A 13,112-nucleotide genomic window follows, 5' to 3' on the forward strand; every position below is an offset into this window, starting at 1 on the left:
ACTGATGTAAATCCATCCACCATCAAGAAAGGGAGATGACCCAAGTATGTCCTCATCCATATCTTACATTGAAATGAACGTATATATACATGCACAAGAAAAATAGATAAATTGATTGGGTGTGCGGGGGTCTACTACTGCTTCATGATAAGATGGGGTCTTTCTTTGGCTATTTTGAGGATAGCTTGTCCAAATAGGCCATTGGCCCATGCAAACCATGATCGAGTATACATGTCCTTTCCAGGATCCTTCTTGTCATACACGTTGAATGATTCATGGATAAGCCCAGTCTTGTCCGTGGAGTGAAGGATAATGTCAAGCGCTTCCTTGATCTCGTTGTCATCCGATGACGTCAAGATCTATATACAACATGATCAGCTTCTCCTTTCATCCAAACCACAATCGCCTATGTACATACTCGGACAATTTGTGACATGGGCCATGCATAATTGATACCAATATGGGGACCACCAATGCCACTACCACGTGGCCCGTCAAAGTAATAAGGATTGGCACGTGACAAGACCAGCTTTCGAGTATTTTGGTAAACCGGATCACTCGCATCGACAAAGCCAAGCATCGGCAAAGAAAGCAAACTAGGCACATTGGCATCATCCATGATCAACCTTGATCCATAACCATCCACCTCGTATGCAAACACCTTGTCGAATCCAGGCACATCCACCACGGCATACTTGTAAATAGCATCCCGAATCTCTTTGGAAAGTTGTCCCGATTGATCAGCAATGGCTTTCAGTTGTTCTTGCTTGGATACCACTTGTTGATCACCACTACTACCCTTGCTGTTGCCATGGATCTGACTCAGCATTTGTGAAATATGGGCCAATTCAACCGACATTTGTGCGTTGCCAGGGATAAAAAAGGGGAAGATGGTAGCATCATCGGAAGGGCGAAACAAGCTCTTGACAAGTCCTGTGCGTTGTACAGCATTACCAATGCCTTCGTTGAATTGGGTCTCGGTGGGTCGATCCGTGTTTTGTGTGAATGTATAATGGGGTGTCATGGGTTCACCTTTAACCATCACCTATGAGTCCATCATGCTTCCTTTCTTTGTCCGCCATCTCCTTTTTTTATACACATACCAGTGTTTGGGTCAAATGTAGGCTCCTGTTGCTCTTGGATTGTGTGTAATACATCATTGACAGCATCCACCCATGTATCGGATCGCACAAAAGAATCATCACCGGTCATATTCCAATAGCGATACGAGAATCCAAGGAATGATGCTAATGAATCAATTTCCCATTTGTATTCGTAGACTAATGCAGCAATGTGATATAATTAGCCCATGTAGAAAGGAGAGAGATTGGCTGACTTACCACCCTCTTGATGTGTATGAGCAGCATTAAAGTTTTCCCTTTTTTCCATCCCATCGTTGCCCATGGATACGGGTTCATTGAATGCATTTGCGTAGGGTGCCAAGTGAACAAATTGAGCTTGCATATGGATCAATCCAAGGAAAAGTCGCTTCAAGTTCACGTCTTGGTTGATAGAGTCGATGTAGGGCAATAACTGGTTTGCTGAATCGCGCAGCCACATGGCGTGAATGTCGCCTGTAATAACAAATGACAAGGGTGTATCGCAATGGGTGACATTACGGACGCATTCGGTTGCTTGAATGGTGGTGTCGAGTGTATTGGGAAGAGCGTTGGTGAAGAGGCGTGCCAAATCGGGGTCTGCCATCTATTTTTTGGGGGGAGACATTAATGCTGAGTTCTTATGCCAACAACCCAGGTACAACTAAGCATTCCATTACCTTGGATGAGATGGTCTCTATAGTCGAATCGATGACATTACTAACAAACTTGCGACATGCTTCGATAGGTCGCTGAAATGGTAGGTTCAATGGACCACCACTACCAGGTTCATGGAAGTCTCTGGCATAACTATTATGTGTGTGCATTAATAAAAGGATGATGACAATGATGAAGGATTGAAAAAGAAGCATACATACTCTGTATAATCAGGGCACTGAGGCATTGGATGCGGTGAAGGTGATGGAGATGGTGGATTTCGAATCACTGGGTATCGGTTAGGATGAGACCAAATTCTACAGATGGGTTGTTGTTGTTGCTGGTTGTCTACTTGAAGACAAAGGAGAAAGCTCGTGGTGAAAAAGATTAGGATACCACAAGAAAGAAGGAGGTTTATATATCGCCAACGCCGTAAACAGAGCCGAGATTTGCTGTCACTACTGTGATAGCTGGCATGATCGCCATCACTTTCCACTTGTGCTCCTCCTGCTGCTGCTCCTCCTGTTACACGTTCCGCTGATAGATGCTCATGCAGGGGCATGATAGAATTCCTTTTGTATTGCTCACAATCGCTCTCCAGTTGGATATATTACAGTTAAATCCTCGCTTCCCGTGATGATTCAGTTGCGTGCGTTTCCTTGCATATGACATGCACAAATTGTACGTTTGATGTTGCTGCTGACAATACGTCCTTGTTCTTGTGCCACTCGTTGTGTAAAAAAGAAAAAGAAGAAAAAGTAACAATCAACCTCTTTTTCGAAAAGAAGAGAGAGAGAAAGAGGAAAACAATGAAAGCGTTTGTGGCGAAGAAGAAAGAGGGCAAACAAAGAACAATCGCCAACAAATTTTCCCTCACTATGTACTTGTTCCCATAGTGGACAAACGTTGCCTTGTCTCCCACACAAAAGGACCATAGAAATCGTTTGACCTGGGATTAATGTCATGATGGGGTCCATGTGATACACGCCACAAGACCCCCGTAACAAAAAAGCGCATAAACTTTAATGCTACCCGCCACGTCAGTGCCGTATACCCGACATGATAATAATGCACTTGTCATTACGATGCAGTATGTGTATGTATGTGTATCTTGTCGGACATGGCTCTTTTCTCTCCTCGGTCAAAGAGCCAACATCGTAACATTTGAGATCTGACGAGGCTGCAATCATAAACAAAGCCATACGTTGCCAAAAAACAAACATTGGAACAGTGAAACGCCTCTTGATCTTACAAGTGATAAATCTTTATTCAGATAAAAAACATTATGTAGCAACGGCTGGTCTAGTAGCATATGCAGCAGCATCATGTACGTTCAGCAGGTAATATAACGAGCCATCTTAAATAGGATGCATAAGCTTCATTGTTGTACGGAGACCATGTGACACAAATGCTGCAGAACCTTCAGCAGATGACATGCTCAATAATGAATACACAATGCTGCATTCGTCAGCTAGCTTTCTTTCGTCGATTCGCGTTCCCCTGCGAATGGCCTTTATTCCTTTCATCGACACACCATCCACTCACTATGAACCTCGATCCCATAATTGATAATAGCTAGCATCATATTGCTTAAGTCAAGTGTAAACGTTTATCAATAGAATTATTTATACATTGATCTTCTCGATCCTTTCCACGAGATTTCAGGCAGTATCACCAGCACACATTGGCCTCTTGCTGATAGTGGATCGCACCTCCTTGGAGTCCGGTATCCATTTCCACACCAATTCCATTACCACGATGCTTCTCTCTGCTTGAAACATCACCTCCTTCCCACTTACCTAATGAATGAGAAGCCAAGTGTAGTGTGATTGATATCATCCGCACCTTCACGTTGTGCAATCATTATTGCTGCTTGTAGAAGTAGCCATTCTTGCAGTATCCATACGCGATCAAACCACTCATGTTCCTCAAATAGCTGATAATGCTGCTTGTGTAAGTCGCATGAAATCCATGTGTTGATCATCCATCCATACCTTGCACGACCACATTCCTTCTATTGAACGATGCTTGGATTTCGTTGCCCATTCGGATATTTCCACATCGTATGTATTGAATCAAGTTGTTACACGTAAATAAAGGCTGGAAGGCAGGTTGCTACAAGTAACTTGAGATAGTACAGTAAGGATCTTGCTAACAGCACCACCTGTTACGTTTGGCTATGGTAGAGGTGCGTGCACGAGCGTGTGTTGTAGTAGAGTGACAAGGTTGTGGATGCTGTTTGCGACAATGGCGTATAGAGTAGCTGTTGCGTTTGATTGTGGCTGACGATTGTATAAGAGAAAGTGTAGTATCAACAGGAGGCTCGTGTGTTGTAGTGGGGTGTACACGCCATGGACTTGCCATTCAGTCAAAGACAATCGGATCAGTACATTCGTAGGCTTTACATGATGGGTTGAAGCAGGACAATCATTCACAAGTGGTAGCTGTATGTACTTGAATGCACCAAAAGTTGAGAATGGGAGGAAGAGGAAGAAGCTGAGAGTGGAAACAAGTGGAAATTAAATGGGTCTTACACCTCTTGTATAAATGCATGTTGTACACTGTACATCAAACCTTGATAGTGGGATTCCCCCTCTCGAACCTGAAACTTTCACACAAGGTGCTCTGGAACATGCTGATCACGTTGATCTAAAGCAGACCTCATGCTTCATTTAAAAAATTTGGAATGGGAGGGTCCCATGTGGGGTTTACTATGTAAGTCGGAAATGGAGGTCAGCCCCGGATTCATGATTTATGGAAATAGTATGTATTACCTTGGGATTCCCCATCTCGAACCTGAAACTTTGTCAGAAGGTTCGCTGGGACATGCTGATCAACTTCATTCATTTAAAAGTCGCAGACTTCATTGTGAAGATTTAAAATGCGGGGTGATCGAAATGGTGGATGATGGGATCAAAAGAGCGGACGGCCCACCGCCCCGAAGTTGCCCACCTCCAACTTGAAAATTGGTCAGAGGGGTGCTCTCGAGCATGCTGATTAACTTTTTCTAATAAAAACTTCATGCTTCATTTGAAAATTTGGAATGGGAGCTTCCAAAAGTTTGAAAGACCGAGACATTCGCAGGGTCTGTCTTTCAAGAATTTTCATGTTTGCTGTTCCACCGTAGCTCAACCAAATCGGCTCGGATCAAGAAACTTGAATGATGGAAATGCTCGGCTGGAGCAGGAGAATCGTTCACATGCAGTGGATTTTGCAACAACGCTGATTGTGAGGAAGTGGCTGATAGCGCGTAATATATGGACTATTGTGGATAGACCATAAAGTATAATCCGGTCAATCCTTCCAGTCATGCAAGATAGCTGTGTTACACAAACACGTCCCTCTCCATCTTTTGCTCTGCCAGGGTCTAGCTACTTCACAATGAACAAAGACCACTCTTCATATAGCATCACGCTTACAAGCATAAATGTGCCTGTATCTCCAAACTTTACAATCAAACGTGGGGTTTTTATTAGAGCAATGTGCTCGGCTTGGCCAACAGCACCTTGTGTGAAAGTTTCGCGTTCATTGTCGCAAACAGCCCAAAAAATATATTTTTGGTCGTAGTCGAAGAGGTTGACCCCCCGCCAGATCCAGTTTGGCTGGTAGTGACATTGCGAAATGTGGGATTGGCAAGCTTGATCGTGAAACTTTCACACAAGGTGCTGTTGGCCAAGCCGAGCACATTGCTCTAATAAAAACCCCAAGTTTCATTGTAAAGTTTGGAGATACAGGCGTCTTTATGTTTGTAAGCGTGATGCTACACTGGGGCTAAAAAATATGGGTTCAAAATGAAGCAAATCTGGTATATGTGCCACATATGAACTTGAGCAGGTTTTTCCAGATTTATAGCAGACAGCAATTGAAGATATGATATATACCAATCTGAAGCAGCTCATAATAAATAACCAGATTAGCAGCAGATTAACAATAGAATACGACAGTCCGCATTTAGCTGCCTTTAGATACCTCACCAAGATGTCATTAATGATTGTACCAGATATTTATGAGATAACTTTCATATATGACAGCGCTAGCTACTTCGGATACACCGAGATACGATTGCCTTCAACTTATATACATATTCCATTATTAAGGCTAAGCTCTTCCTTTGCCTTTTTCACGCGCACTCTTCTTCCTCGTGGTCATTTGGGGTTGCTGTGCCGCATGTTCGCTGCGTGTGGTCACCAGTGTCACCAATGATAGGACTCCTATTGCTTCCTTTTTGCTTCTTTGCTTTTTCGCTTCTTGTAGCACGCTGCGAACGTTGACGCTTGGATCCTAATGGCTTGGATTAGCAGAGTGTTTATAAGAAACAACCATGAGCAAGAATAACCTTGACAGCTTCTTGTTGGTCTTCTCTTCTTCTTCAACCTCGTTTTCGATTTGGTCTTCTTCATTGGTATCCTGAGGAAACGTATTAGCTTATTATGGTGGAGACGATTTAATGTGTTGCTCAACAGTATCGTACCTCAAAATCATCTCGATAAACCTTCTCCGCTGTTGTCTGTACAGGCTCATTCTCATGCGCTGATTCACTAAAGTAAAAACACTGCTGTTTTAGAATCCGAACATATCCACCTTATAATGTTTCGGGGCACTCACCTGTCACTTGGATGAGTCGTCTGCCGCATATATGTTACGTGGTGGTGATGGTAATGATGCTCGCTTGTACATGCAATTCTATTATGGAGAACACTCGTTAGCAAAGAATGATACGATATGATGAAGTATACAACCTCTGTTGGCCGCTGCGACTACTCTCCGCTTCTTGAATAGTTGATGGTTGGCTTATTGTAAGTCTTGAAGCTCCAAGGGATGATACACTTGATTCAGCTATAGCTATCCACAAATGGAAGTTAACAAGTGTAGACGACACGCTACGTACAATTCATACTTTGTTTTTTGGGGGTTGTATCTGTGCTTGTACGTCTGAAGGCTTCGGTCATGATCAATCTTGCACCCCATTGGCCTTCACAAGCTCTCAGCGGAAACAAATCGACAGACATGTCCTCCAATAATCGTGCCATTTCTGTTTGTGCCACTGATATTACATCGATCCAGGTAGAATTACTGCAGAGCCGCTGTTTCCGTTAGATGCTATAAGATTGGATATGGAGCGAGAGCTTTGAAAAGACTGTGTGATGCTCCGATCCCAATTTGAGCCTTCTACGTGTTGTCCAATGGTATCAATCAAGCCCCATGAGAACTGCCTATAACGTTCGTTTTCACCACCTCGTGGATGCTTGTAGAAGTCGAATGTTCGCCCACCGGCCTTGAGCAGTGTATACCGCTAATTGCAGTGGTAGGATTTGTATCGAATCGACCAAGGCCCCGTATCATCTCCTTGTTGCGTTATCTCCTTCTTCGAGCTTATCGAGCCTTCTGGAAGCACCTCCTTTGCTTGACCGAAGCACTGATTCATTCACATTTTGTATCAGACTCAATAAACTGCTAAGAAGATCCACAGCAGACTGGTTGGAAAGGTTTCATGATAAGTTGAAAAAAAAGGGGAAGAGAAGAGCAATCTAATCCGCAGCTGAGAAGATCACTTATTTGCTGTATTTGTACAACCCAGGAACCTGTCATATCCGTCACGCTCGCTGCAATGTAGTATGTATAGAGGTAGCAACAATGCTTCTTGGATAAATTTCTTATTTAGGTGCTGCCAATGTAAACATGACCGGTAATGATTGGTACTTCCTCCCACGCCCATCTTGTGTTGAAATCCTCCACGAAATCTCATACTGGTCATTGTTTCTTTCTTCTGTTTTCCGATGTCCTCGAAGGTAGCTACACTTACGTTTGCTTTAACTGTCATCTTCTGCTTGAACAATCGTGATGATCCTAAAGCAGAGCACCAACAGCGTTGTGCGGTGGAAATAGCAACCAGAACCATCAAGCAAGCTAGAGAATGCTATGGTCATAGCGTGTTTAATGATGCGTTTTTAGCAGTGCTTCGAGAGGTATTCCTAACAATGAATAGAGAGCACTATATAACACAGGATTAAATCCATCGATTATCATGAAATAGGATCATACCACCATTACGAGCACCCACGATTACGAAAATGAAGCATCATCAAGCCATCATGAAGCTGGGTAGGCTTTACATGCAATTGCAACATGTTCCTCCTTCCCTTTCTCTTCAAAAGTAAACGATACTCAATCATTTTTATTGCCAGAGCTGTCGATGTAATGGATGTGGATGAAGATATCGACGTGGAGCGTGCTGAGAATGAAGAAGATCCGCAACAAAATGTTGACAGAAATGATGAAGATGGTGATCAAAACGATGAAGGAAGCTTCAGCCCTCATATGCAAACCGATCCTGCTCCTCAATGGGATCATGAAGATATATGGAATCAGCTTATGTTTCCCGGTATCTTGATGAGGTATAGGATTGAATTTGGATTTGATAGAACATTGGCTGCTAATATATTCGATTTTTCAATGTATTCAAGGTCTTTTCGCATTCAAACACTGAAACGATCCTCAAACATGTTGCTGTAAGCGCTTTCGACATATACACACTTGGAATGACTTCATGGAGGCTCGCAAGAGCTATGAGAAAGTAATAGCTAAGGTCAACAAGTATATTGGTGATCGACAGCCGCATCTCAAACAAGCTGCTACCGAGCAAAGAAGGCCCTTCGGGATTTTTATCCGATCAAGCCAAAGTCGTATCCAGTGTGTCAAAATGGGTGTATGTTGCTGTCCGATTCATGTTCTCTTGTTCGATGCCCATATTGCCTATGTAATTTTTGCTATCCAGACAAATGCGCCTAAGCAAACAATCGAGTATCTACTCTTTGCGTGATCAGCTCGAACTAGTTGTTAGGGATGATGAAGCACGTGATCTTTTGAAATATGGGCAACATTATTCGGCGAATGACGTGACGGCATCATGTACGATATTTTGATTCTCCTTTCATGAAAGAGATCAAGAAGACGCATTTGTTTGATGGTGATATCAACTTGAGCTTGATGCCACAGATGACTTCCAGCCGTTCAAACGCAGCAGCCACTCTATGATGCTCGTTCACGCGATAATTTTGGATTTTTACCGAAGTCCGATATCATCAAAAAGAACATGTTGCAAATATGTGTTACTCCTGGTCCCAGGACTGTCGATGCAATTAGCTTTTTGGAACCAGTTCTCGAGGAGTTGGAATCAATCGCCACTGACGGCTTTCATGTTCAAGTTGGTAGTAGCATGTTACGCGTCAAGGCACACTTGGTGCTTGTGGGTGGCGACATGCCAGCAGCTTCAAAAATGGCAGGGCTTATAGACCATACTGGATATCACGGATGCCGTTTTTGTTACATTAAAGGTACTCCATTGTTAATGGCGAAGTCATAATGAAGGTATATTAACATATATGGGTATTGATACAGGAAAACACAATGGCAGTGCAGTGATATTTCCTCCTGAACAGGTGGAATCTGATATGAGAGAACCGCCATGTTTAAAGCTTTACGTTCTTCTATTGGTCAACGTCGCCCCAGTCCATTCGCAACGCTTCCTAGCTTCCATGGCTACACATTTTCCCTGATGGATATTATGCATTTGTTAGGACACGGTATTGCTCATCAGCTATGGAATATGATGCAAGGAACTTACGGCAAAAACAACAATCCATTGTATTTAAGTCCGGCTACCCGTAACACCATCAGCCAACAATTGATTGCTTCAAGCCAAACAACACCATCATCGTTCTCAGGCTCTTGTGGAGATATCAAAAACAAATCGGGATACTTTCGTGCGGTGGATACACTTTGCCCGCTTCTTATTGCCTATGGTGCTGCTTGAGTATGTGTCAGACCCAGAGGCTGTAAAAGCTTTATATCACCTGGTCAATATCTTTGAGATTGCATTTAGTCGGATGACCAAGCCAAAAGATGTCAAGTTTGTTGAAAAAATCTGCTAAAGGTTAGTAAGAATATGACAATCCCGAATACGCTTAACTAAAAACAACACTTGTTTTATTTACAGGTGGACAACGTTTCTCAAATCACAAGTATCTCGACAAAACCTCTCTCACTCAGTGTTTACAATGAATGAACATTTCTTGTTACATTTGCATCGTGCTCCGCCACCTTGTCCATTACCAGTTTATGCAGCATTTGCTATGGAACGTGCTATTGGTGAGATCAAGGGTCACATAAACTCAAAAAAGCAACCCAGGAAAAAATGCCAGCAATGTGTTGGTTGATTTGGCAGCAGCTCGTTATCGAGAAAAAAGAATGCAAGGAAACAACGATGATAGTGAAGAAGGTCGAGCCCAGAAGAGATTTATTACCACCACCAGCAGCGATGTGGGCAGCCCTGAGTTGTGGGGGCCTTGTATTCGATGGATCAATTTGAGTACAACCACAAGCAAAGTTGGCTATTCGTGATTGCTGGAGATGGTGTCGTGGTGCACAGCATTTGACCATTCCTAATTGTGATATACAGCAAGCATCGCGAATGTGGAGAATGGGCAATTATGATATACCATTGGTGTTCACCAGTGCGCTAAGGAATGAAAAGACGGCCTTTGTCAGATGCATTATACCTGTTGATGTTGATAAATCAAATGATCCAGCTAAGGTACAAGTACAATCAAGAGCATACATCGGCCAAGTTAAATTTTACTGCAAGCATATATACGATGATGAAGAGGTATTGCTCGCTTTGGTGGAGGTATGCAGTACTATGGATGTAATTGATGGCGTACCATGGCCTTATGGAACGAACAAACGCAAAGCATTGAAGGCCATACCATTGTCTTGTATTGTTTCAGACGTGGGGGTATCGCAGGCAAGCAGTGGCCGACATTTTTCTCTTGGTCAAGCAGCAATGACAAGGCTGAAGATTTTGCTGTAGATATAGACCACCCTCTACAATATATATGATGATGCACACTACTTTTAACAGACGTGAAGATCCCGATCAGCGGGATGAGTGAGCTTCTTTTGTCATTCCTTTCGGCTTGTTCTCATGTAAAAAGGCTGTCACAAAACCAAGCTTGTCCCAAGATTGTTCGCATATTCTAGACACCACCCATATTCCTTTAGCCTCCATGCAGATTCAGATTTCCCCAAGATTCCTTTCAGCTTGTTCTCATGTAAAAGGCTGTCACAAAACCAAGCTTGTCCCAAGATTGTTCGCATATTCTAGACACCACCCATATTCCTTTAGCCTCCATGCAGATTCAGATGTCCCCAAGATCCCTTTCATTCCATACAGCGCCCATACAACTCAAGATTCCACCCATTTTTAAGATTTATGCCATATGAAATAGATTCTGTCTAGAGCAACTACCCCCAGTGCTATATGACAAGTGGTCTTTGTTTAATGTAAAGTAGTATGGCTATAATAGAGCCAAAGATGCAGAAGGACCTCTTTGGGTAACTCAGCTAAAAAGTCAGGACTTCAGGGACAATGCATGAAAGGTACGCAACCCTCACTTTTATGTCATACATTGGCAGCTAATAGCCACTTTTGTGCATTCCCAACTTTTGTGCATTCTATTGTAGGTGGACGATTCTCCTGCTCCAGACGTTCATTTCCATGATTAAAGTAGGTTGATCCGAGCTGATTTGGTTGAGTTACGCTCACGCAAGATTACATCGGTTGAGCTACATCGAGCGTGCTTGATGTCCAGAGTGATGTAATCTCTCGTTGACCGCAGCTCAGTCAAATCAGCTCGGATCAACCTACTTTAATCATGGAAATGAATGTCTGGAGCAGGGGCATCGTTCCCATGCAGTGGATCTCGCAACAATGATGATTGGATAAAAGTGGTCGTTAGCTAGCAATACATGCCTGTTCCTAGATGATCCATAAAGTAATTATACATTGACCCTTTCATTCATGCAAACGTAGCTGTGTTACACAACACGACCCTCTGCATCTTTTGCTCTGTCAGGGTCCACCTACTTGACAATAAACAAAGACCACTCTTCATATAGCATCACGCTTACAAACATAAACGTGCCTGTATCTCGAGATTTCACAATGAAACGTGGGGTTTTTATTAGAGCAATGGGCTCGGCTTGGCCAACAGCACCTTGTGTGAAAGTTTCGCGTTCAATGTCGCAGCTAGCCCAAAAAATATTTTTTGGTCGTCATCGTCGAAGAGGTCGACCCCTGGATCCAGTTTGGCTGGTGGCGACATTGCGAAATCTGGGGTTAGCCACGATGAACTTCATACTTTGACACAAGATTCCTTTGACCCCGACGAGCACGTTGATCTATTAAAGAGCCCACGTTTGATTGTAAAGTTTGGAGATACAGGCATCTTTATGTTTTACATATGCTGTAAGGGTGATGCTATATGAGAAGTGGTCTTTGTTTAATGCAAAGTAGTATGACTATAATAGAGCAAAAGATGCAGAGAGCGTGTTTGTGTAACTTGAGTCATTCAGCACAGGCGATGCATGATTCTTGTACACTATTTAGGAATAGTTCAAAATGCCAGCTAATATACCTAGTCCTCCCATTCTCCATTGTTGCCCAATCCAATGCATACGAACGATTGTCCTGCTTCAGCCCAGCATGCCCATCATTTAACTTTCTTGATCCGATGAGATTTGACTGAAAAACGGTCAAACACAAAACATCATCCAATTTCACAGAAATCATTTTGCAAAGTTATTTGTAAACTGCTATTTGATAGCCCATTCCTCCCATCCATATCTGTTGCCCAATCCAATGCATACGAACGATTGTCTTGCTCCAGCCCAGCATGCCCAGCATTTAACTTTCATGATCCGAGAGGATTTGGCTGGAAAACGCTCAAAGAAAGAAGTATCTTTCAAGTCATCAGTTCAACCTTTTTGAATTTCCTAGCTCTTCCGCTCGTAGCTTCTTCCTTTTTCCTCCCAATCCCAACTGTTGCCCCATTTAAGTATACAATTAGCGCCTGCGAACGATTGTCCTGCTTCAACCCATCACATCAATCCTACACTTGTCTTGATCCGATTGTCTTTGACTGAATGGCAACTCCATGGCGTGTACACAGCCTGTTCACTCTACTACAACACGAGTATCTTGATACTGTCCGCTCTCTCGCGCATTCCTCTACCACAACCAACCGTAACAGCAGTTGCCACTAGCGATGTCTTTACTCCATTGTCCCAAGTTACTTGCAGCAACTTGCTTGTAGCTTTTTATTTACATGGACAGCAGATACACATTATATGGAAGCAGCTTTATTTACGTGTACCAGCCTGATTCAATACGTACGGATACCTACTGGGTATGGATCTGAATGTTGCTTTGGTACGTACATGGCATGGAAGAATATGGTTATATACTACGCGAGGAAAAAGAGTCTTATTCTTTATGTATCCATTGTCAGCTTGACCTTG

At 43.0% G+C, this 13,112-nt stretch overlaps 3 protein-coding genes across 3 annotated transcripts; 1 reads left to right on the top strand and 2 right to left on the bottom strand.

Annotated features, from left to right (window-relative positions):
* Nucleotides 1–134: 134 nt before the first annotated feature.
* On the bottom strand, nucleotides 135–2,316 carry O0I10_009764 (uncharacterized protein; the record flags this gene model as incomplete). Its single annotated transcript, XM_058489750.1, has 6 exons — nucleotides 135–359; nucleotides 419–1,032; nucleotides 1,104–1,280; nucleotides 1,341–1,704; nucleotides 1,778–1,907; nucleotides 1,976–2,316. 6 exons carry the CDS (start codon nucleotides 2,314–2,316, stop codon nucleotides 135–137), a joined length of 1,851 nt encoding a protein of 616 aa, XP_058339496.1.
* A 3,719-nt stretch (nucleotides 2,317–6,035) lies between these two features.
* On the bottom strand, nucleotides 6,036–6,784 carry O0I10_009765 (uncharacterized protein; the record flags this gene model as incomplete). The annotated part of the gene is made up of 5 exons (XM_058489751.1): nucleotides 6,036–6,161; nucleotides 6,226–6,292; nucleotides 6,360–6,437; nucleotides 6,494–6,596; nucleotides 6,652–6,784. 5 exons carry the CDS (start codon nucleotides 6,782–6,784, stop codon nucleotides 6,036–6,038), a joined length of 507 nt encoding a protein of 168 aa, XP_058339497.1.
* A 747-nt stretch (nucleotides 6,785–7,531) lies between these two features.
* O0I10_009766 (uncharacterized protein) lies at nucleotides 7,532–9,310 on the top strand (the record flags this gene model as incomplete). Its single annotated transcript, XM_058489752.1, has 8 exons — nucleotides 7,532–7,720; nucleotides 7,789–7,856; nucleotides 7,940–8,149; nucleotides 8,219–8,263; nucleotides 8,368–8,460; nucleotides 8,530–8,663; nucleotides 8,762–9,088; nucleotides 9,153–9,310. 8 exons carry the CDS (start codon nucleotides 7,532–7,534, stop codon nucleotides 9,308–9,310), a joined length of 1,224 nt encoding a protein of 407 aa, XP_058339498.1.
* Nucleotides 9,311–13,112: the final 3,802 nt, after the last annotated feature.

This window comes from Lichtheimia ornata (assembly GCF_029851405.1).
Source record: "Lichtheimia ornata isolate CBS 291.66 chromosome Unknown scaffold00059, whole genome shotgun sequence".
Taxonomy (NCBI): Eukaryota; Fungi; Mucoromycota; class Mucoromycetes; order Mucorales; family Lichtheimiaceae; genus Lichtheimia; species Lichtheimia ornata.